General features: G+C 38.0%; 1 protein-coding gene and 1 long non-coding RNA gene across 2 annotated transcripts; one reads left to right on the top strand and one right to left on the bottom strand.

Moving 5' to 3' along the window:
* The first annotated feature begins 3341 nt into the window (after positions 1 to 3341).
* On the top strand, positions 3342 to 9209 carry LOC132160280 (uncharacterized). The gene is made up of 5 exons (XM_059570027.1): positions 3342 to 3446; positions 4064 to 4402; positions 7376 to 7681; positions 8036 to 8356; positions 8676 to 9209. The coding sequence occupies exons 1-4, from the start codon at positions 3359 to 3361 to the stop codon at positions 8296 to 8298; spliced, it is 996 nt and encodes a 331-aa protein (XP_059426010.1). The 5' UTR covers positions 3342 to 3358; the 3' UTR covers positions 8299 to 8356; positions 8676 to 9209.
* A 5217-nt stretch (positions 9210 to 14426) lies between these two features.
* Positions 14427 to 22047, bottom strand: LOC132160372 (uncharacterized). Its single transcript, XR_009437994.1, has 3 exons — positions 21321 to 22047; positions 21167 to 21228; positions 14427 to 14797 (listed from the first exon to the last, which is right to left on the bottom strand). It is a non-coding gene; the product is annotated as an uncharacterized LOC132160372 (long non-coding RNA).
* Between the last annotated feature and the right edge of the window lie 2433 nt (positions 22048 to 24480).

The following is a 24480-nucleotide window of genomic DNA, read 5'->3' as shown; positions in this document are numbered from 1 at the left end:
TTTGACAGTCCATGTGTCTGGATGTGTTTCTGATACTCACTTTGTAGCACATTCACATGTGCCTCAACAGACATTGAATCCTCCCCAACACAAGCTTCCTTCATCAGAACAACAGAAACAGATCATGCTTAGACCGTGACAGATATGAAAAACATCTAAATACTTACTGAATAAGGTGTTTTAGATATAAAAAATAATAAAAACATTGAACTGCATAAACATTAAGATGATGGTCAGGCAGTGAAGAAGTGGAGTACATACAAAAAGGATTAAATATCTGTAGTACATTATCTTCCTTACATTAACCTGCACTAAGTGAAAATGTAAAACTGATCAACAGTGCAAAAATAAATGATGCATATGGCAGTGTGCTTTCATATTAAGTGAAGTGACATTCAGCCAAGTATGGTAACCCATACTCAGAATTTGTGCTCTGCATTTAACCCATGCGAAGTGCACACACACAGAGCAGTGAACACACACACACACTGTGAGCACACACCCGGAGCAGTGGGCAGCCATTTATGCTGCGGCGCCCGGGGAGCAGTTGGGGGTTCGATGCCTTGCTCAAGGGCACCTAAGTCATGGTATTGAAGGTGGAGAGAGAACTGTACATGCACTCCCCCCACCCACAATTCCTGCCGGCCCGGGACTCGAACTCACAACCTTTCGATTGGGAGTCCGACTCTCTAACCATTAGGCCACGACTTCCCCAGGTTATTCTACAATAACCTGCAAGTGGAGCACGTTCTGCTTTACATTTCAGGTTTAGGGATGTGTCAGATGTGCTTAAAACACAAACTTGACTGATTGTCATTTTCCAGCAAATAAAGGTCATCGTTTTGTCTCACTGTACATATGTCTGTCAACAACAATAAACTAATTACTAAAGCTGCAAGATATAACGCAAAGGAAAAATTATGATTGTATTGTAACAAACTTATCTTAATATACATATTTGTGGTATATAAAGTATAGATAAACGTATAAACGATGAATAATTACCTCACGTCTTATCGCCGCCACCTTGTCTAAGGAAATTACGTAAATGTATATTTACTGCTGATTGGCCAGCACAGTAAAACTCCTTTCAACAATGAGAAACCTTTTGGCGCGCCCCTACCTTTTGGCACACCTCTACCTTTAGGCGCGCCCATTGCTCCAGGCTGCAGCTACCCCTGTCTCGAAACCATTGGCCACCACAGAAATGAAAGAAGTGGGCTCTGCCGCCTCCTGAAGGCCGGAAGCCAGCCCTGCCACCTCGGAGGGATCATCAGCAGGCTCCACCCTGCTCAGCTCCAGGAACGGGCATGAGGTACTGCAGACGAGGTCTCTGATGCCCCTTGGAATCACCGTTTCCGGAGAGCTGTGAGTGGGGTCAACAGCTAAGCCCACCCTGAAGGCTGAGCCACTCAAATGCAAGGCCAGGTTAATATAGTCCTCCAGCAACTCCTCTGGGAACCAGTATGGCAACAGGGACTTGAAGGGATCGGCTAGGCCTCCCCAGAAAAAGACCATGGGGCAGGTCTTCTATGTGGCCGACTGGCAAGCCACTCCAACTAAGTCCCTGGCGTAATCCTCAATGCTCTGGTCTCCCTGGTGGACATTGAGAAACTTCCCTGCTGGACCCATGTTTGCTGGCTGAATTATGTCACAGTCTAGTAAGAGAGCACTGTAGGAAAACAAGGTCTGGGTCCAAATAAAGGCTATAACTTAAATAAACGGAAAAGGCCAACAAGGCAAAACAAAACAGGTTCAGGAACGATTACATCTTGACTACTTCACATACATAGAACTGTGAATGATGTGACAGGTGGTATCACCAGTAGTTGGCAACCCACCAGTGAATAAAGAATAGAATTGCCCCTTGTGCATTAACTGTCAGTAGACCTATAAGAAGAATTTGTAAATAGTTTTTGCTTGGTTTTCAAAATTGCAAATTGTATTGACTTAATTTGTTGTTTGTTTGTTTCTAAGATTCTGTATTTTATTTTTATGGTTTAAATATTACATTTCTGTTGTACTGTATTAGCTATTGTATTTTTAAAAAGTGATTCATTTATTTTTATTGTGATGTAGCCTACCATTGTTTAAATATATGGTTTTAACGCCCAATTGCTACTAAACTACCGCGGGAAAACCATGGATTTGGCAACCTGCGAAGTTGTGCAGGCTCCGTGAAGGAGGAAATAGGAAGTGAATTCACGGGAACAGCAACACCGGGATAGAAGCACCATTAAAGAACCGGAATAACATATCGCTTTTTCATATAAAAATCTGTGTAAAAATGATTAGTCGCTTCATTTTGCGCTTATTGTGGTGCTGTTTACTCTACCACGGTAAGTCATTTGTGTATACTACGGTGTTTCACTATCGGTAACGTTATCTGACAAAGCTTGAAAGCTTAAATGAATCACGTTTCAGTCAAAACATTCTCACACATAGGCAGCGTGCTCTGTGGGACAAAAGCTGTCAGATGTAGCCTCTTGTAGTTGTTTATTTGACAGAAATAGGCTACATTTTGTATTTTGGAGTGTGCTTTTGCTTGACTATGCGTGTCATTTATTTGATAAACTCTAGACTAGGACTAGGCCCGGTTTCCGTTGGCGTGATCGAAAATAAATAGGTTATAATAGGATATTGTTGCCTTTGAAACAGTCTATAGAACAGAAAAGGTCCCTGCGAATGCTTAGGTCATGTGATTTGGTTTAAAAACTTGAAAGAAAAAAAGGATTCTGGCATAGCGCGAGTAAATGTTTTTGAATGCAATGTCAGTCGATTTTAGATCAAAGCTTATTTAAAACGAATACATCTAAATTTAAACATTATTTTCGTGGGAGATTAAAATAGTAGGACTTAAAACAACATTCTGTAGAAAAGCACCTCATTGTAATTTGGGCCATGGTAGAACACACACAAAAAAATGTTCAACAATAATATTTAGAAAGGCTAATATTCATTATGAAGTTGAATTCGAAAATTGTTGACTGCGTGAATGTACAGATAGGGATAGAGATCAGAAATTCACAAAATCCTTTGCAAAAATGCAAAATGTAATTAAAAAAGAGGGATCACACTGATGCCACTGATTGAAAGAATGCATAGACTGGTGCTCAAGAAGGTCAACCTCTACATAAGACAAACAGTGGGCTTTTTATGAGCAACTATTACAAATCAATCTCCATTGATTATCCAGACAACAACATTATTAAGTATCAGGCTTGGAAACCTTTCCATTCTATTTTCTAACTATTCCTTTGTGTTATGTTATTTTGTCTTGAGAACTATTTGCAAATATCTGTTATCTAATAAATGGTAAGGACAGTACAAAAGAGATCAGACTGGATCTCTGACCATCATGAACATCACAACCACAGATGCTGGAGTTTATCATCTTGTCATCAATGGAAAAAACAGTGATAAGATCTTCAGTGTTACCGTTCAATGTGAGTTTTATGTAGTAAATCAAGTTTTCTACATTAAATCACACGATTTGAGGGGCAATGTAAAACAAATACATGATTAAATGATTAAAATAACAAAAAATCATTACCTCTGCAACTCCCCCCCCCCCCACACACACAAACACACACTGTATTGTGTATTGTGTTAAAGTTACAATGCAAATGAAATATTAAAACTCTATGCACACTGCATACCGCACATCACCAACATTTCCATAGAAATTTTCTAATTCTGTCATTTCTAAATCATCTTTAGGAATTGTGTATGCCAATAAAAAACCATGGGTGACTTATCTCTTGCCATGTTGGTTATTCTTGTAATTATATTAAAAGGTAATAATGGTTTTGTGAAAGTGATAGCAGTGGACACTTCTGCCAAATGAGTAAAAATATAAATGAAAACATGTTATTTATGGAGGAGACTTAAATGGTAGGAGTAAAAAAAAACGGTATTTTGTAGAAAACATGACATTGTACCTTAATCTGGTGGAAAATAGAACAAATAACAAGTACATAATAAAACTTTTATAAGCAATATTGTTTATTATTGGCAAAACTGTTTATTATAAAACCTAATGAACCGTTTGTGTCTTTTTCAGTTTTTTTCAGTGATGGTAAAGATGGAGTGTCAGTACTTTTGATGGAGAGAGATTCTGTTACTTTCCACACTGATGTTAAAACAAACCAAGAAGGCAGAATAAGATGGTATTTCAATGACACTCGCATCGCTCAGATCAGTGGAGATCTCAGTAAGATCTGTACAGATGTTCAGTGTAATAAAGGTACTGAGAGATTCAGAGACAGACTGAAGCTGGATCATCAGACTGGATCTCTGACCATCATGAACATCACAACCAATGACTCTGGACTTTATGAACTAATCATCAGCAGTAAAAACAGTGGCGAGGGTGACACAGCCTTCCATTTTGGCATCCATGGTGAGTCATTATGTTTAAAAACGAGTCTTCATTTGTTTAGTCATTCATATTCATGTTTTCATATGGTTAATCAGGGCCTGTTAGAGGTTAATGAAAAATCTTAGTGCTAAGAGTTGCTCCTAGTAAAAAAATTCTCAGAAAATTCTAAGAAATGTGGGTGGATCCTCTAAGAATGAAAGTAATCACGCTACACATTAGATCGTGTAGGGATCATGTTTGTGACAGATCTTATTAGAAACACCTCAACATCTCTGACACCGTGCAGAAATGTCATCGCACCAGAAATGGAAGTAAATCACAGCATTAACAACATTAACATTTTTGGCAACTGGAAAAATACAACTGTGCAGCAGTTAGGGCTGGGCGATATATCGAACGATATGATCATGCGCATCTAATCAGTAAAGCTGCTTCCGTGATCACCGCTAAAATCGCCATCACATAATTGGAGTGGCATTTAATAGACAGCAGAGGTGGGACTTTCAAGTCACAAGCAAGTCTTCAAGTCATATCCAAGTCCTCAAAGGGTTAAAGTTAATAAGATAATTAAGTGACTAATTAAATGATGATTGTACATTAGTGATGAACTTCTGCTGTTAACAATCAACATCACTGAAGTAAAGCGAAACACAAGAACTACAACTGAATTTAGCCACAGCCTTCAACTGGAAAAAAAAAAAAAAAAAAAAAACACTATGCCACCATAATTGTGGTCAGGGTTAGCTTTAGGTAGTGTCTTGACCCTTTTACTAATTCAAAGCAATTTGATTCAAAACAATTTCAATATTGTTTTCGCAACAAACATGTATGCATTGCTGAATCAAACCTTGTAGTAACAGATGGTCTTATGCTTTTTCTGCTTATAACTCATGTTGACTTAGACATCGTGAGATAGTCTTCTTTGGATTGTTGACTGACATTCAGCTTTTACCAGAGTTAGGACTTTCAAGTCACAAGCAAGTCTTCAAGTCATATCCCAAGTCCTCAAAGGGTTAAAGTTAATGAGATAATTAAGTGATTAAGTGATGATTGTGCATTAATGATGAACACCTGATGTTCTTGAGAATTACAGAGGATCAGATGTTGATGTTTTATTGGTTAAAGTGATGCAACCATAATGGAGATCAGTGTTTGCTTTAGTGGGGCTCTTGAACCTTGACTGTCATGTTAGATCACTTTATGTAGCATTGCATGAGGTGCTGTAAAGCAGAGAGAAGACATTAATCTGTATGTGATAGGTGGTCAGATTACAATGAAATTAACATTAGCTCTATTTAAGTTTGGCATAATCAACCCAGTAAAACTACACTATAGAAAAAAAAATTAAGTGAATTTTAAATCTACTAAATGCATACAAAATTAGAAAAACTGTATTCTGTAGACACACACAGACATCAAGAACCAGCATATGACTCTCAACAGTGGTGACAATAAACACAATGTTGCATGCTGGGTAAAATCTTAGTAAAAACTCCCGTCATGCACTGCAGTATGAAAAACTGTCACCACTGTTGAGGATCGTGTGATAAGTGTGTTTGTCTAAAAACCTGAACTGATTGTCTCCTTTTGTGTCTTTCAACATTGAAGCATTGTGATTCTTTTTTTACTTCAGTTCAGTAATAGCTGAGTGTCAGTCTACTATCCAAAGATAAACACAATTTCATGATGTTCAGTCATCATGAGTTATAAGCAGACAAAGCATAAAATCATCTGTTACTGCAAGGTTCGACTCAGCAATGCATATATGTTTGTTGCGAAAACAATATTGCAATTGTTTTGAATCAAATTGGTTTGAATTAGTAAAAGGGTCAAGACACTACTTAAAGCAAACCTTGACCACAATTATGGTGGCATAGTGTTTTTTTTTTCTTTTACTTTTTTTTTCAGTTGAAGGCTGTGGCTAAATTCAGTTGTAGTTCTTGTGTTTTTCTTTACTTCAGTGATGTTGATTGTTAACAGCAGATGTTCATCACTAATGCACAATCATCATTTAATTAGTCACTTAATTATCTCTTTAGCTTTAACCCTTTGAGGACTTGAATATGACTTGAAGACTTGCTTGTGACTTGAAAGTCCCAACTCTGATAGACAGAGCCGTAGATCGCTGACAAGCCACGCCATATCGCGTTCATTATCGAAGGCGATTCATCTGCGATAATGAACGCGATATGGCGCGGCTTGTCAGCGATCTACGGCTCTGTCTATTAAATGCCACTCCAATTATAAGCAGGTGATGGAGATTTTAGCGGTGATCACGGAAGCAGCTTTACTGATTAGATGCGCATGATCATATCGTTCGATATATCGCCCATCCCTAGCAGCAGTGATGATCTGGGTCTGTCACCTATAAACAAAGAGATCGCACACAAGAATTAAAGCACTTTCAGAACCATGTGTTGCTGTTCATTTTCTATAAAATATGACAAGTATGACAGCATATTAAAAAAAAAAAAGATTATATATAAATTTATAATGTGTGCGTGAGTGAGAGAGAGTATGGTAAAACAGGAAGAATTACCCCTGTAATTTCAGTAAAGTGAAAGCTTCTAATAGACCCTACTCTTAAAAGTGCTCTTTTATTTTCTTCTTGGACAACCAGCCAATCACAGTCTTCAAAAGACCATGTCATAGCCAGGAACAGGTTCAGCCCCGCCTCCTCACTAAGATAAAAGTCTTTGACTTTCCTCGCTCAGTGTTGCTCTCAGATCACGTCTGAATCACTTTTAAGCTAAGAAATGTTTAAATTAGGAGCTCTCTGAGAGGATTCTTAGAATCTGTAAGAATCAGGGCCCAGGAATCCAAACTATAGAATATTTGATCTAAAATGTGTTTAATAGCACAAAATGTGGATAAATGTTACTTTTCAGAAAGAAAGTCCAGAAAGGATGTCTTATCGCTTTCATATTCACAGTTCTCGTGTTATGTTCCTTCACCCCTTAAAAATTCCTAAAAGCAGCTTTTGGTTTGTTTCAGATGTTTCTGCCCTTAAACTAGATGAAATGAAGGAGGGAGGAAATGTCACTTTATATACTGATGTAATAAAAAAACCAAAAGATGTGATGACGTGGCATTTTAATGACATTCCCATCACTGGAGATCAGAGTAAGATCTGTTCAGATGATGAGTGTAAAGAGAGATTCAGAGACAGACTGAAGCTGGATCATCAGACTGGATCTCTGACCATCATGAACATCACAAACACTGACTCTGGACTTTATAAACTACTGATTAACAGCAGCAGATTCAGCATCGTTAGGAACTTCACTTTTCTTGTTGCTAGTGAGTATCATTTATTAACCAAGTGCCTTTTCCCTTGAGCAATTTTTTAAAAATCATCTAAAATTATCTCACCAAATGGTTTCATTGTTGATCATCTGTCATCTTCAAATGCATATCAAAGTGTCACATTGGTATTTGTCACTTCATGAATTTAAACATTTTGAAGTCCATTGTTAATTATAAGAAAAAAATCATTTTTGTTTATAGGTAAATCTTCCAGTGAAAGCCACATATTTAGCTGATGTTGCTTTAAAATCCATTGGGTTTTATTTCGAACAACTTATTACTGAAAGCACAATTTTCAGTTGATGTCTAATAATAATGACCGTGTGTCTTTGGCTGTTTGAAATCCAGGTCCACCTTCAACTGCTGGAGAAGGAACACATGCCACTGAGATTGATCGAGTTATTATTGGCGCTGTTGTTGTTGTTGTTGTTGTTGTTCTGCTCCTAGTTGCAGTACCAGTTGTGGTTTACTATTGCCGCAAAAGAAGTAAAAAAACAAAACAAGAAGGCAAGTATTACATACAGCTAATCTTACAGAATGTAAATATGAGATGTTTTGTTACAAAAATAATCTATACAAATTTGAAGTGTCTTTTTATTTTAAACGACTGAAGTAAGATTTTGTTTTATTGTTTAAACAGGCACCACAGTGAAGGACAATCATGATGAGGTAAAGTACCAAGCACAAAAAAACCCTGATTTTACAACAGCTCTCATCTGTGAGATTATACCATAATGTTTATCTGTTTAAGTTTTGTGTGTGAAAATATGTACTTGCATTCAGAATAATTGATATACATTCATAACATATTAATTAACTTATTTAAGAGAGAACCACACTTGTGCAGTTTAACTTCAAAAATGAAGAACATAGATCTTTACATTGAGCAAATATCAGATGTATGAAGACATTTTTTGTGTTTGTTGAACTGGATCATCAAACCTGATCTTTTGTTTCACCTTCTGTGGTTCTGTTTTCTTTCTTTCAGGAGACTGGTGTAGCACAACGTTTTCTACCGGAGCAAAATGATATTGAAATGAGTGATGTTAGTGGGAAGACTACTGATCAGACTGTGGCTATTGGGAGATCACAGTAATCAGTAATCTGCATCAACACCAGCGGCATGAAGTTATAGTCCAAACCATTTTTAAGCAAAATGTCCTTTTCCTTTGAAGTGAAGTCATAGAAATTGTGGAGCAAATGGGATCATTTACTATTATTATTTTTCCCATTCACTACAGTAGAAGTTTAACAAACTGTGATGACGATCTTCTGAGAACAAAGGAGAAAAAAAGGTTCACATGAATTCTGAAATTCTCTGTGATGGGTCACTCGAGCTGCCACAAGAATCATTTTTGCCTTGAGAACAAAAAAAAGCTGACATTTTGAAAAAGCTTTTTTTTTTTTTTTTTGTAAATGTTTATTGCAGTCTATTTACTGACCAGTTCATAAGATCTAAATGAGCACACTGGTGTTCAAAAGACACCATTCATTCAACACGCATGTTTCTGAGTCCGACTGAGAAGATCATTTCAGTTCTACACTACCCGTTTCAATCTGATCTGTCTTTCAGCGAGAAGAAGCTCTTTTGGATTGTTTAACGTGTTTACAGGAAGGTTCTGCCATCCATTTGAGCCATCGATCCAGTTGCTAACAGATTGTTTGGGTGGATGTAAATGTTATCCTTGATCAAACTCTCAGGAACTAAACATGTAAGAAGTGCACTGAAAGACACAGTGGACAGATGCAGCTACAAAATGCCAAATATGTGGGTTTTTTTTTGTAATGTATAGTTTTATAGTATATTTTGTGACTGTTACTGACAGCTGCACTAACAGGCATTCATCTTCTGAATTGTATTTTAATCACAGTTCACAAATGTGTGTTCGGTGATAGAACAGCTACATTTGGTATTTATTGTTGCTTCGGAATGTTTGTTTCTACCGCTGAATGTCTTAATTGTTGAAATGTGCAAAAGTGAATGTTCTTTTTATTTTGTTAAAAAAAACATTTTGCTGCCAAGTTCTTGCATTTCAGCTGAGGAGGGAGATGGAGAGCTGTGGGGCGAGAAAGGTAAATGGTCCCTTCTTCACATTATCTGTTTTCTTACATTTCTTTTTTTTATTTTTCTTTTTTTTTTTTTTGCATGTTGGGCTGTGCTGTATTTTAGTGTAATTTCATGTTATTTCATTGTGTTTTCCTGATGTGTCTGTATTGCAGAATGTCATCACTGTGTGATGGAAATAATCGCCCGGACTTTAAGAAAAGTATGTTTGACTCCAGTTTAAATCTGCTTTTCTGAACCGTTGAAGAGTGTTAATTGTGCTAATCTTTCTATTATTTTTTTTTTTCAGGTTAATCAGAGCTGTTACCAGTTCAAAGAGCTGCTCAACTGATTACTGAACACTGTGTGAGGTTCTTACAGGAGCTATAAAATCATAGTGCCTATTTTTGTAATAGAAATTTTATAAGATAACTCAGAACTGTTAAAAGATTTGTGTCAGAGCTGATGTACTGTAATTGGCCTAACTCAAAAGTCTGTAACAACCTCGGTAAGACACAATTATTTTATGCCTTTTCTAAGCAGAATATCTCAGCACTTTGTCTTTAACCTTGCATCAGCGAAAGTAAAGGGTGCCTTTTATTTAGTGGAAATTAACTTGAAGGAGTTCATGATGGATGGCAATAAAAACATATCTGATTAACCAATAACTGCTGAAATCTTTCAGAGTTTATCGAAATAACTGAGCTTAACTAACTGAATCATTTGTGTCTAAGTGCACACATGTATGTATTAATGAAGTGAATTCATTATTTATGTATCTTGTAACCATTCTCATATATATAAATAATATATTGTTTCTGTCAATAGTAAATAGTAAATACTCTTAGTAATCCAGCAACCAGGGAGCAACTGGGGGTTCAGTGCCTTGCTCAAGTGTATTGAGGGTGGAAGAGAGCACTGTTCATTCACTCCCTCCCAACTACAACTCCTGCCAGCACAAGACTCGAATCGGCGACCTTTGGGTAATCTAATTCTCTAACCATTAGGCCACAGCTGCCCACATTGTTGTTTAAAGCATCAAACAGACATCAAAAAAGTAGCTTAAGCAAGAAATATTTGTTTGATTCAACATAAAATGATGACTTCATTTTTGTGTGTGAACTGTACCTTTAATAATTTGTATTATTACTATGGAAATAAGAAATTGTTTCTTTAATGAAATGATACTCTTAAAAAAAAAAAAAATAAATAAAACACTGGGTGGATTTTTATCATTTTAAGGTGGATGTGCCAACATTTATGTTCAAACAAAATGTAAAAGTAAATTTTGCATCCAATGATTGTTGCAGACATGATTAATTTGGATTTATTTTTTGAACACCAGATGAAGTGAATAAGTGTAAGCTTACTTATAGTTGATATTTTTGTGTTGATTCAGTTGTTGCTATTATAAGCTTGTTCACAGTACATCCTTTTTTGCTGAATAATGACTTGTATGTATGTGGGTCAAAGACGTTAAGATGTCCGCATCAAGAAAAATTAACAAATGTGATTTTGTGTCCATAGAAAGCACATTAAATGTAAGTAAAATGTTTACTTTTAAGGTTTTAAATAAGTTTTTGGAGAATAAAATGTCAAAATTTGGTTGAAATAATGTTACAAAAATTCAAACAACATGCTTATTCTGACGTGTACATATTAAAATATCTAAATGAATAATGGAGCATACTAAATTTTATTGTGTTTTAAATTAGTACAAAATTCTTACTGACAAATGGGCAAACCCTAGGATAGTGGCAAATGTTAAAAATGTAAAATTACAACTCATTAGTATTTGGGGTGCAAGTAATTAGTTTTGTAATATGTCATAAATAGATTTTTGTTGTAAATATGCCTGACAAGCTTGTTACACTGAATGACATTTTACTGGGTGTCTTCTGTAAATCAGGGCAAAATGTATGATATAATTTTTTTGCTCTGAAAAACAAAATTGCAATTAAATAAAACAGAAAACTTTTTGCATTTGGGGGGGGGGGGGGGGGGGGCTACAACAGTTTAAAGCAGTATTACACTTTTTTTATGCTTAAACACTTTTTCGTCTTTGACCCGTGTGTGTGTATATATATATATATATATATTATTATTATTTTTTAGAATATCCACTTAATCTTTAATTTTTGGCCACCTATTTTATTAAATAATACCATGTATGTTTTTATTTAATTTGTTACTTCCCCATTTGACCTGCAGTGTCCCTGGCCATTAACATAAGACTAATCAACATTATTTCACTAGTAATAATGCACTTATTGTTACAGCTAAACAGATGGCAGCTGACATTGCTAGCTAGCTAAAAAAATAATAATAATATTATTCGCTTGGCATCACCTACATTTCAGTGATTTACCAAAACTAAGTTTATTAAAAACAAAACTTTTTTGAGATGTGAATATGTCATCATAACAGTGATGTTTCCAATTTTGTTTGTGGAAGTGACACGGACTGGTCCCTGTTTGTTACTGACATTTTAGTTTGCTTTCAGCAACTACCAAGAGATGGCAGTCTGTCAGAAATCTTTCTACTGAATAAACGAGAATGTCCTCTTAAAGAGACAGTGACAAGGAAATGAACACTGAGTATTATGTCATATCGTCACAACATGTGGTAGAGGGTGTTACAATTATTTTTAACCACACATTTGCATAATACCGTTCAAATGTTTTTCAAATGTTAAATGATTCTAAGGCATTGTCAAAGAAAAACCCCAATGAATCTTTATAAAAATAAGATGTGATATCGATAAGAGTAGGTCTTACGCTAACTCTGCTAATGCTGGAAATAAGGAGCTCCTCCATGGGACAGCTCCTCCATATAATTAACTTCACTGGCCTTGCATTCCCGGTTCTCTTCCACGCCCCACTTATCACAGTTCAAAGAGGCAGCACAATGATCAAGCAGACCTGTGTCTTTATTTTGTGCATACAGTATGTATTTATAGTGCATCCTATCAGTAATAGTAGTTCTATTATTAGAGATTTGATTTTCTGCTTTGGCCATCTGCTTAGGATAATGTGCTATCGTTTGGGCTTTATTGTTTGGGTCGATTCCTTTGAGCCTTTTGACATTTGCATAGAAACCATAGACATGGCCTCACATTATAAATTTATATGGGTGCTAAGGTGCCATAGGTTTTCCCCACACTGTCAAAGAGGATGACAGCAACTCTCTGGTTCTCTCCATCAGACTTCAAACACATTTCAAAGATATTTTAATGACCCTCAGGTTCAGACACCACAGCCTAGCTGACCAGTGGACCACTTATAAATACACACAAAGATATTTTTTTATTTAGACCACAATCAAACAGTTACAAATGTATCTGGTATATGCATGTGTTTTCTGTATGTTTCCCTATTACATTAGTTACCAATGTTTATTTGTATTAGTTAAGCTCTAAATGCTAATATTCAAGTGTATGAATGTATCTCTGGTTTAATATCAGAAATCACATTATATACAAAAAAAATCATCAAAATTTAATATTTAATATTCATAAAAAAATTGCTTTAAAATTTCACAACAAGCTGATCATCTTGAACTGAACATAGTACCTCATTAATAATCCACACATCACAGAAACACAAGTCTATAATAAGCAAATTCAATTTTTAGTCTTCCCTCTACCATTTGTCTAAACATCATTTCAGAATCTATTGTAGCAAGTTGTAGACCTTTGTTCTTTCTTGTTTTCCAAATGGCTAGTTCCTCATTAAATCTTCTAAACCAAGCCTTAAGCAAATTATAAAAAGGTCTTGCAATCTGCTACACCTTAAAAACCATGACGAAGGGAAACAGGTGGTGCTACCTTGGTATCTGTGCATCCCTAAATACTAATACTCCCTATAATCTTGCGCATGAGTGATACCACTCTCTACAGTGCTCTCTCTCTCTCTTTCTCTCTCTCACGCTCTCTCTCTCTCTATCCATGCTTTCCTTGCATTAGCATCTATGTTTAATGTGTGTATGTCTGTGTCTAGTCAGATGTTGCAAGTTCCCCTGAAGTGTAGTTTAATTAACATCCATATGTATTCACACTTGGTTGTCTGTTTGCTGCTCACAGGACAAAGTCACTTTAATGTTCTGGTTTTGTTACATGCTCTGGGAGTAATGTGTTAGTACTGTAGTAAGATTATTCTTCGTAGACAGATAAATAATTTAACTTAGGGTCTATAGACTCATTTAATTGTACTATTAATGCTATAATGCTACAAGTAATTCCTGAAGATGAATATGATTTACAAGCTGATTTGCTACACCACCAGGGTGACGATGATGCACTTTGTTCTACTTTTGCTAACAACAGAATGAATTGTGTGTGATACAATAGAGTGCACTCGATATTCCTTTATATTTTGTAAAAAGATAAAACGAGAACTGTAAATGACAGGTACATGACAGAAGGGTGTGATTGATATTTAATGAGTGTTAGGTAAATTTCCATGTGATAAGATAAAGAAAGAACATTTTACTTGAGATTCTGGATGATATGCTGCTATTGGTTAAACACTCATTTAATTCAAATAACATTTTAGACATTACAGTAACAGCAAAGTATATGATACAGACAAAAGAGTGACATTGTGGAATATATGAATGTGAATGAAAAGGTGTAAGTTATTGTACAGTATGAGCTCTAACAGCAAAAATAAAAACACTCACACAAAAAAAAAAAAAACAGTATATACAGTATTTGATTGTCGCACGTGATTTTGCCAAGTCAGACATGTTCCTGGATCAATTTCATTTGTTGATCCTGGATCAACATTACTGTCCAAAAATACAGACTTAACCCATTCCCTACCCCTAAACCTAACCTTTATTCCTAAAATCAGTGGAGATGAAATCTGATTAACAAATGTTTAGAAGCACCTGCCTAAAACAGGCATTTCCTGAAAAGTTATATCTCAATTCTGATTGGTTGATTGGAATGTTGTTCCAGGATCAACATGGATGATCCAGGAACATATAATTGGTCAAATCATGCTCACTGTATTTGATCATCGCTTTTTGGGGATATTTTCATACACAGCATCAGTCTTTGATTTCTGCAAAGAAACACAAAATCGATCAATCAGGAAACATGCTGATGAACCCCTAGTAGAACACAATTTATCCATCAATTTAAACTTTATGCAGTGTTGGGAACGTTTTCGTCCACTATGGGGTAAACTTGCGTCTTATTTTGGCCACAACTTTCTCTGTGTTTCATCAAATGGAATGATTTTTGTTGACAAATCTTATTTTGACATATTTCAAGAAAATGCTTTGAAAATTAAAAAAAAAACTCAAATTCACTTCCCTTTCATTATGTTCGGGATGAAAACATCCTCTAAATTAAACTGCTGTAAAAATGTATCAGATACATTTTTTTTTTTTTACTTTTTTGCATTAATCTATTAATAAACCGCAGTCCTATTCAAAACTACCAAATGTTTAAAAAAATCCAAGAGTGTAACTTTTAAATTACCAAGTTCATAAATGATGTCACTGATTTTGGGGGAAAAAACACACAAAATGACTTATTTTCAATATAAAAAGTGATTGCGGACTGGATTTTTTTAAACTTTTATTACAGTCATGGGCATGTTAAAGATTAGTAACAACATTGGCTTTGATACATTGTTATTTTTTGTGCAGCATTAGATTACCGTATTTCTCGGACTATAAGTCGCACCTGAGTTTAAGTCGCATCAGTCCAAAAATAGGTCACGATGAGGACAAAAACATATATAAGTCGCACTGGACTATAAGTCGCATTTATTTAGAACCAAGCACCAAGAGAAAACATTACCGTCTCCAGCCGCGAGAGGGTGCTCTATGTTTTCAGTGTAGACTACAGGAACACTGAGCAGCATAGAGCGCCCTCTCGCGGCTGTAGACGGTAATGTTTTCTCTTGGTTCATGTCTCTTAGTTAATTTCTCTTGGTTCATGTCAAATTAATTTTTATAAATAAGTCGCACCTGACTATAAGTCGCAGGACCAGCCAAACTATGAAAAAAGGTAAGAGGTTTTTGGTAAGAGGTCAAATTTGTTTTTCAGTTGATCATTAGGTGGGATCATTAACACTTTAGGTAGGCATGTGCAAAAAAAGCTTCGTTTCTGGCATGTATATGAAGTTATATGGAGTATAACATCAAATTTTAGTGTGTGTGTGTGTGTGTGTGTGTGTGAGAGAGAGAGAGAGAGAGAGAGAGAGAGAGAGAGAGAGAAAGTGTGAGAAAGACCTTTGCGCACTTACATTGATGTATCTGAAAAAACTTCTGTATCTTCCAAGTATCTGGGCTTGACTTGTACCAAAGTTTTATAAATTATTATGCAGCCTGACCTCTCCAGCGAGCTGCAGGATGTATTGTCTTTTCCCTCTGACACCACAGACTCAGGAGAGTCAGATCCTGATTTTGATGTGGCAACTTTATCCTCTCCAGCTTCCACTGAAGGCAAGGAAGATTCAGAGGATCCTGTATCTGACTGTATTGGGAGAAACAGCAAAGTGTGGTTTTCCACCAATGTGTAGAGAACTCACTTCCTTCAGCCTGCCAGAGGCGTGACTCCAGGGACGACTCGTTATGCCATTGCAAGGGTCCAGAAGTGTGTGTGTGTGTGTGTGTGTGTGCGTGTGTGTGTGTGTGTGCATGTGTGTGTGTGTGTGTGTGTGTGTGTGTGTGTACGTACAAGTGAGAGGGAAAGAGAGACCTTTGTGCACTTACCTTGATGTATCAGAAAAAAATCGAACTATACACCTCAGCTCTCAGAACTACATGGAGTAAACAAAAACAAAGTAAGTGTATTTATGCACCTGCTGCCTTTTGATAGTGAGAAGTATGGATGGTCTATGTGTGAAATGCTTTTCATTTCTTGATGGTAAAGCCAGTTTAAAACCTTAAAATCCTTCAGTGATAAATTTTTAAATTTTTCTGTAAAAAAAAATCTACTTTGCATCAGATTTATTAACAATTTATTTTGAAACAAACTGCAACAACAACATAAAATAAACTGCTGCTCGCTGGAGGGGTCAGGCAGCATAATCATTTCTAAAACTTGGTTACAAGTCAAGCCATTTCTCGTGTTGCTTTCTGCTCTTCTCACCATCAAATGACCAGCAGGATGGCATGCAAGTGTTTAAATCCACATACCTTGTTTTTGTTTAGTCTGTACTTCTCACCACCATCAAAAGGCGGCATGTGCATTAATACATTTACTTACACAAACAATATTATATGCTGTTATACTCCATATAGCTCCATATACAAGCCAGAAACTAAGTTTTTTTTTTTCTTCATAGTCCTTTCTAAAGTGTTAATGGTCCCACCTAGTGATCAACTGTTAAAATAAAAAAATGTACCTCTTCCCAACAGGGAAAACCAACAAACATCTAGAATGCATGATATTATGGTGTCATGGCTTTGCAATCAAAAAATGTAATTATAATGGAAGTCAATGGGGCAAAAACAGCCACAAACAAAAAATGAGGGAGAAAAAATTAAAATCTAATACTGCATAAAAACTAAAAATGCATCAAAGCCAATGTTGTCTTTGACATCCCCAAGACTGTGATAAAAGGTAAAAAACCATATCCAGCCACAATCACTTTTTATATTGAAAATAAGTAATTTTGTGTTCCCTTTCAGTCGGTCACATTCAACGTTATGAATGGGATCTCACCCGAGAGCCCAATCACCTTCGAATGGTACAAAATGAGCCAATGGTACACAAAGTACCTTGGTTTGCGGAATTTGCATCGCGAGCTCTGCCCTGCAGAGCGGGTATATAAGGAGCAGCATGAGCAACTCACATTCAAGCTTTCGCTATGGAGCCGAGCACGTCGCTTGCTGCTTTCACCGGAGTGCTACAAGTAAGAGTCACTAGTGTTGGTGTGACAGCGTGATTCAGCGGTTCTTCTGGGTTTCCTGCGACAGCTCCCGTGTTCCCCTGAGCGCTTCAACACCTCTGAAAGAGTTTTTTTCCCTTTCACAAAAGAGTAACGGGTCGTTTTAAAGATGTTATTTCGCCTGTGTGTTTCTGGGTGCGGTCGATACATCACTCCTCGTGATGGCCACGATCGCTGTGTCACGTGTCTGGGCTTCCAGCACGCTGAGACTGCATTCGTGGATGCCTCATGTTCTCATTGCATTGCATAACCAGTTCATGGAAGGTACCTTTAACTGCCCAAAACCGTTCTGGTACTTCCTCCGCCTTCACTGCCCTCGATGGCAGGGCGGCCAAGGGGTATGCTGGGATTCCTCCAGTGGAGCGTTCTGTTGCGATGCAACTGTGTCCGCAGAGCACCTCCGCTTGGGATGGTGGTCCCAAGCTGCCCTCCAAGGCCTGTAAGTTCTCATCCACGCTTGTGGCCAAAGCATCAACTCCCCTGTCTCCCAGGATGGCCTTTTTGGCGACGCGGTAGAGTCAGGCGAGTGCCAGCACTCTGCCCCTGCTAAGGGATGCTATGCCTCCCATGCCAGGGCTGTCTGCTCCACCGCGCTGGCCCACCGTGGGTACGCCTGTAGTCCCCTTGACCCCGCTGGTTTGGTTTCTGGGAGCCTGGCTAGAGCTTCTCAGGCCTTCCCCCTGGCTCATCCGGACGCTCAGGCGCGGCTACGCGATTCAGTTAGCCTGGCGTCCCCCCAGGTTTTGGGGTGTCCGCGCGACAATGGCGGGCAAAGATGCCCCTGTCATGCGTGCGGAGGTCGTGACGCTGCTGGCAAAGGGCGCGATAGTGCAGGTCCCTCCAGCCGACATTAAGTCCGGCTTTTACAGCCCTTACTTCATAGTACCCAAAAAGACAGGTGGGTTACGGCCAATCCTGGACTTGCATGCCCTGAACCGAGCTCTGCACAGACTCTCGTTCAAGATGCTAATGCCCAAGCACATTTTCGAATGCATTTGTCCGATGGATTGGTTTGCAGCAATCGACTTGAAGGACGCGTATGTTCGTGTCTCCATTCTTCCTCGACACAGACCGTTTCTTCAGTTTGCTTTCAAGGGGCAGGCATTTCAGTACAAGGTTCTCCCATTCAGGTTGGCCCTATCTCCCCGCGTCTTTACGAAGGTCACAGAGGGAGCCCCGGCAGCGATCATGCTCGGTTTACTCCATATGAGACTGATTCAACACTGGCTTCACCTCGTTCCTTCAGGGACGTTCCCTTTCAGTTGGTCATGTTCAACGTTAAGAATGGGGTCCCTTACAAAACGCCGAATGGCTGTCTTCCAGCGACCTGTGTGAATGATAGCACCCTGTCGTGACCCCAGCACGATTGAGGGCCTATAGCTTATACAGAATACACTGGGTAGCATATTCCAGCTGGACGCATGCTAGCAGGCTGCCTGCCCGTGGGACGACTTACAAAAGGCAGGTATCCACCAAGGTGGTGATACCTAAGAACTCTGAGGTACCCAGCCCGCAGGGTGGCAGTTTCAACAACAGAGCTGGCAAGGGGCTTGCCAAGGAAAAGACATATGCTGCAGAGAGACTTACTGTGGACATGCGCACATGGGATTGCCCAGAAAGGGGGAATCACAACACATGGAGGCACCTAGTCCTACACAGGGCTGACCAAAGGGCATGTACGCAATTGCTGGACATCAACAGTGCTGGAGGAACCCAGGGTTCTGACTGAGGAACTCACCAGAGGGGAATAGCGCATGCATCCAGTCTGCAGAGTGGAATGGCACAGCAAGTGGATTGACACGAGCAGGTCCTTACTGGCCCGAAGGGGAGGACACGGGCTCTACACAGAGATTATAAAATCTTGTGAATGTTGCTAGGTGTAGCTCTTCAGATGTCTGTTAGCGAGGCGCCAGCACCCAGGGGGAAGCCAGGTCTGGCCTGGCCAAAAAGGCGCAACCATGAGGTCCTGCTCCTTGTCCTCCCTGATGTTGCACAACGTCTGTGCAAGAAGGCTCACTTGGGGAAACGCATACTTGCACAGGCCCAGCGGCCAGCTGTGTGCCAGTGCGTCCGTGCCAAGAGTGCCCTCGGTCAGGGAGTAAAACAACTGGCAGTGGGATTTTTCTGGAGAGGCAAACAGGTCTACCTGAGCGTCTACGAAGTGTTCCCAAATCAGCTGAACTGACTGGGGATGGATTCTCCATTCCCCGGGGCGAGACTGCTGCCGTGAGAGCTCATCGGTTGCACGATTGAGCCTGCCCGGAATGTGAATGGCTCGAAGCGACCTCAGATGCTTCTGACTCCACAAGAGGAGATGGTGAGCAAGTTGCGACATGCGGCGGGAGCATAGACCACCCTGACCGTTGATGTACACTACGGTCGCAGTGTTGTCCATACGGACCAGAACATGCTTGTACTTCAGCAGGGCCCTGAAGTGGTGCAGAGCAAGCCGTACTGTTAGCAACTCGAAGCAACTGACATGCCACTGAAGTCGGGGTCCTGTCCAGGAGCCTGACGCAGCATGCCCATTGCACATGGCACCCCAGCCCATGGCAGAGGCATCTGTTGACACAAAAACATGTCTGGACACCGGTTCTAGGGGCACGCCAGCCCATAGAAATGAGGGGTCCACCCACGGGGTGAAGTTTCGGCGGCAGGCCGAGTTAAAATCTTGGATTTCTTAAAATCAGGACTGAGGTTGATTAATAGATTTATTCCCCCCAAAAAAGTGTCAAAAAATATGTATATCTAATACATTTTTACAGCAGTTTAATTTAGTGGATGTTTTCATCTCGATCATAATGAAAGGGTAGTGAATTTAAACAATGCCACGGGTTAAGTTGATCTTGTACGTTAAGATGATTTTTAATGTGCAACAACATAAGCTAACATACTGTAGACCAGCAAGAGGATATGATGTCAAAAAATTTGACCTCAGATGATCATGAACCGCAGAGCAGCTGCAGCTTGTGTCAAAGCACAGGTTACAGCTTTGTGGTGTTCTTTCCTTACTGTGCAAATCTAATGGTAGAAATCTAACTTTGTAAAGGACATTTCAGTATGACAAACTAATATATTTAAAGGGCCTGTTTAGATATGTTTTTAAACAAACCATGATTTAAATTAGTAGGCCACAAACACATAAGGAGCTGGCTTTGTAACAGTTTTAAATGTAGGTTACAGGTTACCTAATTCATGATATGTGTAATTAAATATTATTTCCATTAGACAGCAGCAGGTCAAAAAATATAAACTGGCTGTTCCTAAAATAAAGATGCATAATGAGGCAACTTCACTGATTATAATGGAAAAACTTAGACTGAGGAACAAAGTACACAGGCTTAGTGTACACAGCACAAAAAAATAAAAAACCCTTTCTTAAACTATTCTTTTGATGTGCTCTCTGTCTTATGCTGGTAACGGTCGGCCGATAGTCCACCCACGTCTGCTCACTGACCGTCTGATGCTGCAAACTTCAATCAGATTGACTGCAACACGTCTTTTTGCAACACATAACGTTCTTACCGTTTTTCGCGTTGCTGGTTTACACAATGGTGAATCAGTTCTGTCTTCCTCTTGGGTCAGAGCTGCATTAACAATAATACAGACATGTTAAAATGACAGCTGTATCAAAATTTGTGTCTTAAAGATGAATATTCACTCAGCTTGTTCTCCTGACCTGTTCTTTTACATTGCCTGCAGATGCAGCAGATCATGACTGAAACAATCAACAGAGATCCAGCAGCAGAAGGAATCAGCACTATGTAAAATAAAGGTAGGCCCTGATCTGTAATCGACAAATTGTATCAGTAAATCTGTCTGCTTGATTTACAAAAAAAGAGTATCAAACAGCAGCACTATATAATTTAATTAATTTATGTTAATACCAACACCAACATACCTGGACATGGCTGACAGAGTTCAGTAATGTTGAGATGTGTGGTCCGGTTGCTGATGGGATTGTTGATCACACAGCTGTAGCTGTTTTTCTCCTGATATTCCACCTCCAGAGGTAGAGAGAGACTAATGCTGAGATCAGACACACTGATGCTGGACAATAAACTGTTTTGTTTGTACCAAGAGAGCGTCGCATCACTCGCATTTAACACGGAACACAACAATGAACAATATGAAGATGATGATGATGATGATGATGATGATGATGAACAATCTCTGGTAATGTCAGAAGTGGGTAGAGGACCTGGAAAATATTAATGAACAGAAATCTGGATAAACCTCAACATCAGTCTTATTTTTGGTGTTTGTGTTGACGATCAGTGTTTTCTTCAACTTTAAATATAAAATAATTAAACAATCTAGTATGCACGTTTAACTGAATAATTTGATATGTTTTAAGCTCATTCTTTGACATAATGTTGACTGGCAAAAATAAAAATCCAAATCCCATGGGGAAGTTGTGGCCTAATGGTTAGATTTGGATTTGTAATCCAAATGTTGCGAGTTTGTGTCTCGGGCCGGCAGGAATTATACGCTGGGGGACTGAATGTACATTGCTCTCTCCAACCCTAATACATGAATGAGGTGCCCTTGAGCAAGGCACCGAACCCCCAACTACTCCATGGGTGCCACAGCATATATAGCTGCCCACTGCTCTGGTGTGTGTTCACTGCTGTACTTCTGTGTGAACTTTGGATTGGTTAAATGCAGAGCGTGAATTCCGAGTATGGGTTGTAACTTTCACTTTCCAAAAAAATATGGGTTATAGTAAATCTGTAAATGTTAAAATACTCGTAGCTTTCACAGTATAAACCATAAAATTACTGTTATTATTATTTAAGCAAAAAATATATGTGTTTTTATAAAGTTTTCTTTTAAATCCTCAAATTGGTCACATTGACATCCATTATAAAGCCTCAGCATGACCTCAAAATGAGGGATGAGTCAGACATTATTTGCGGTAATCATCATAATGCAACAAATGTAGATTGAGTTAAACTTCTAAATACATGAAGGATGAAACAAATGCGACCCTGAAGCCCAAAACCAGTTTTAAGTCACTGGGGTATGTTTTTAGCAATAGCCAATAAATAAATAAAATAAAATACATTGTATGGGTCAAAATTATCAATTTTTCTTTTATGCCAAAAATCATTAGGACATTAAGTAAAGATCATTTTCCATGAAGATATTTGGTAAATTTCCTACCGTAAATATAACAAAACTTAATTTTTGATTAGAAATATGCATTGCTAAGAATTCATTTGGACAACTTCAAAGACAAGTTTTTTTCATTTTTTTGCACCCTCAGATTCCAGATTTTCAAATTGTATCTCGGTCAAATATTATCTGATTATAAATCTAAATTTATAAATCTAAATTGACGATTAAGACTGGTTTTGGTGGTCCAGGGCCACAAATGTTCTCTGCTCACCATAGACGGAAACATTGAATGTTTTTGATGACCGTTTCACTCCATTTATCTCTAGTTTATAAACTCCAGCGTGTTGAGTTGTGATGTTTGTGATGGTCAGAGATCCAGTTTGATTGTCCAGCTTCAGTCTGTCTTTGAATCTCCCGTCATGAACATCATCAAATGTTGAGAAGATTTGGTTCTCAATGCTGATTTTAGCTATGAGAGACATTTCAGCTCCAAATATCCACAGTATGTCATCATCATCATGTATTTTAGTAACAAAAGTTTGTAAAGTGACAGATTCTTCCTCCATCACTGACACTGACTGTATTTTATTTATTTTACTGCCGAACACACCTGAAAAAAACATACAGAAACAGATTAAACCCTGAAGTCAATGGCTGTTTGCTTTTAGACTCATTTTTTTGACTATTTTTGATTACTTTTGTATGAATTTATCTGTAATCATTTTTTAGAGATTAATATTTTTATCGTTAAAATTAACATTTAAAACATTAAAAAGGTGCCTGACATTTGAAAACCGTCTCACTTCCTTATCCTTGACTGGTTAAATTTATTCACCTTAGAAATATATGTTACTTATACGTTTTCATTGACTTTTAACATTTCCATGCCTGTAAGTCACAATATTAATAATCTACCTGCAAAGCAGACCACACAATATTATCTAAGTTTTATTTGATCTATCTGAGATAACAGCACGTGAAAACAAACGGTTAATTTTTTTTCTGGAAAAATAGAAATAAAATAGGTCATGCTTTTATAACTTACCAGTAAGACTGCACCAGTACAAACAGAACGAAATAAACATAGAAAACATTTTCTACAGTTGTTCAGTGAAAACGCTGACCTAAAATCTGCTGAAAACAAGCGCTGGTGTGAGTCCAACCCCAACAGAGTTTGACCCTCCTCCTTCACACAATCTGAACGGATGTTAAATAGTTGCATAAAATTATTCTGATTTTAACAGTTTAAATAGAGGATACATTTTTTTTATTGTCATTTAACTATGATAATCTAGATATCGTATGTATTAAATATGTATAAGTAGAAGATTGTGTTAATCTCAAAAAAATAAATGATTACTTAATTTTTTCTTGTTTTGTAATTTAATTGAATTAACCATATATAAATTATTGTGTATGCAAAAAAGTAAAAAAGTTTAAACCATCTCTCACCTCTTAATACTAAACTTATTAAGGTGTGTGCAATTGTGCAATGTGCAATTTCTGAGTCAAACTGAAACCTGCTGTGGTCTGATTTCTATAGAAACGTGGTTTGATCTGTAGAGCGGACAAACAGTATGTGGCCACTGGTTTAATGTGTGTTTAGTTCATAGTTGAAGGGCTTCTTCCGGTCCTGGTGTTATGAATATGAGTATGCTACCTAAAGTTGAGATGATTATCCAATGTAATGCCAAGGAATCTGAAATGCTGTAAACGTT

Source organism: Carassius carassius, chromosome 16 (assembly GCF_963082965.1).
Source record: "Carassius carassius chromosome 16, fCarCar2.1, whole genome shotgun sequence".
Classification (NCBI taxonomy): Eukaryota; Metazoa; Chordata; class Actinopteri; order Cypriniformes; family Cyprinidae; genus Carassius; species Carassius carassius.
This window is presented reverse-complemented; position numbering and strand designations above follow the sequence as displayed.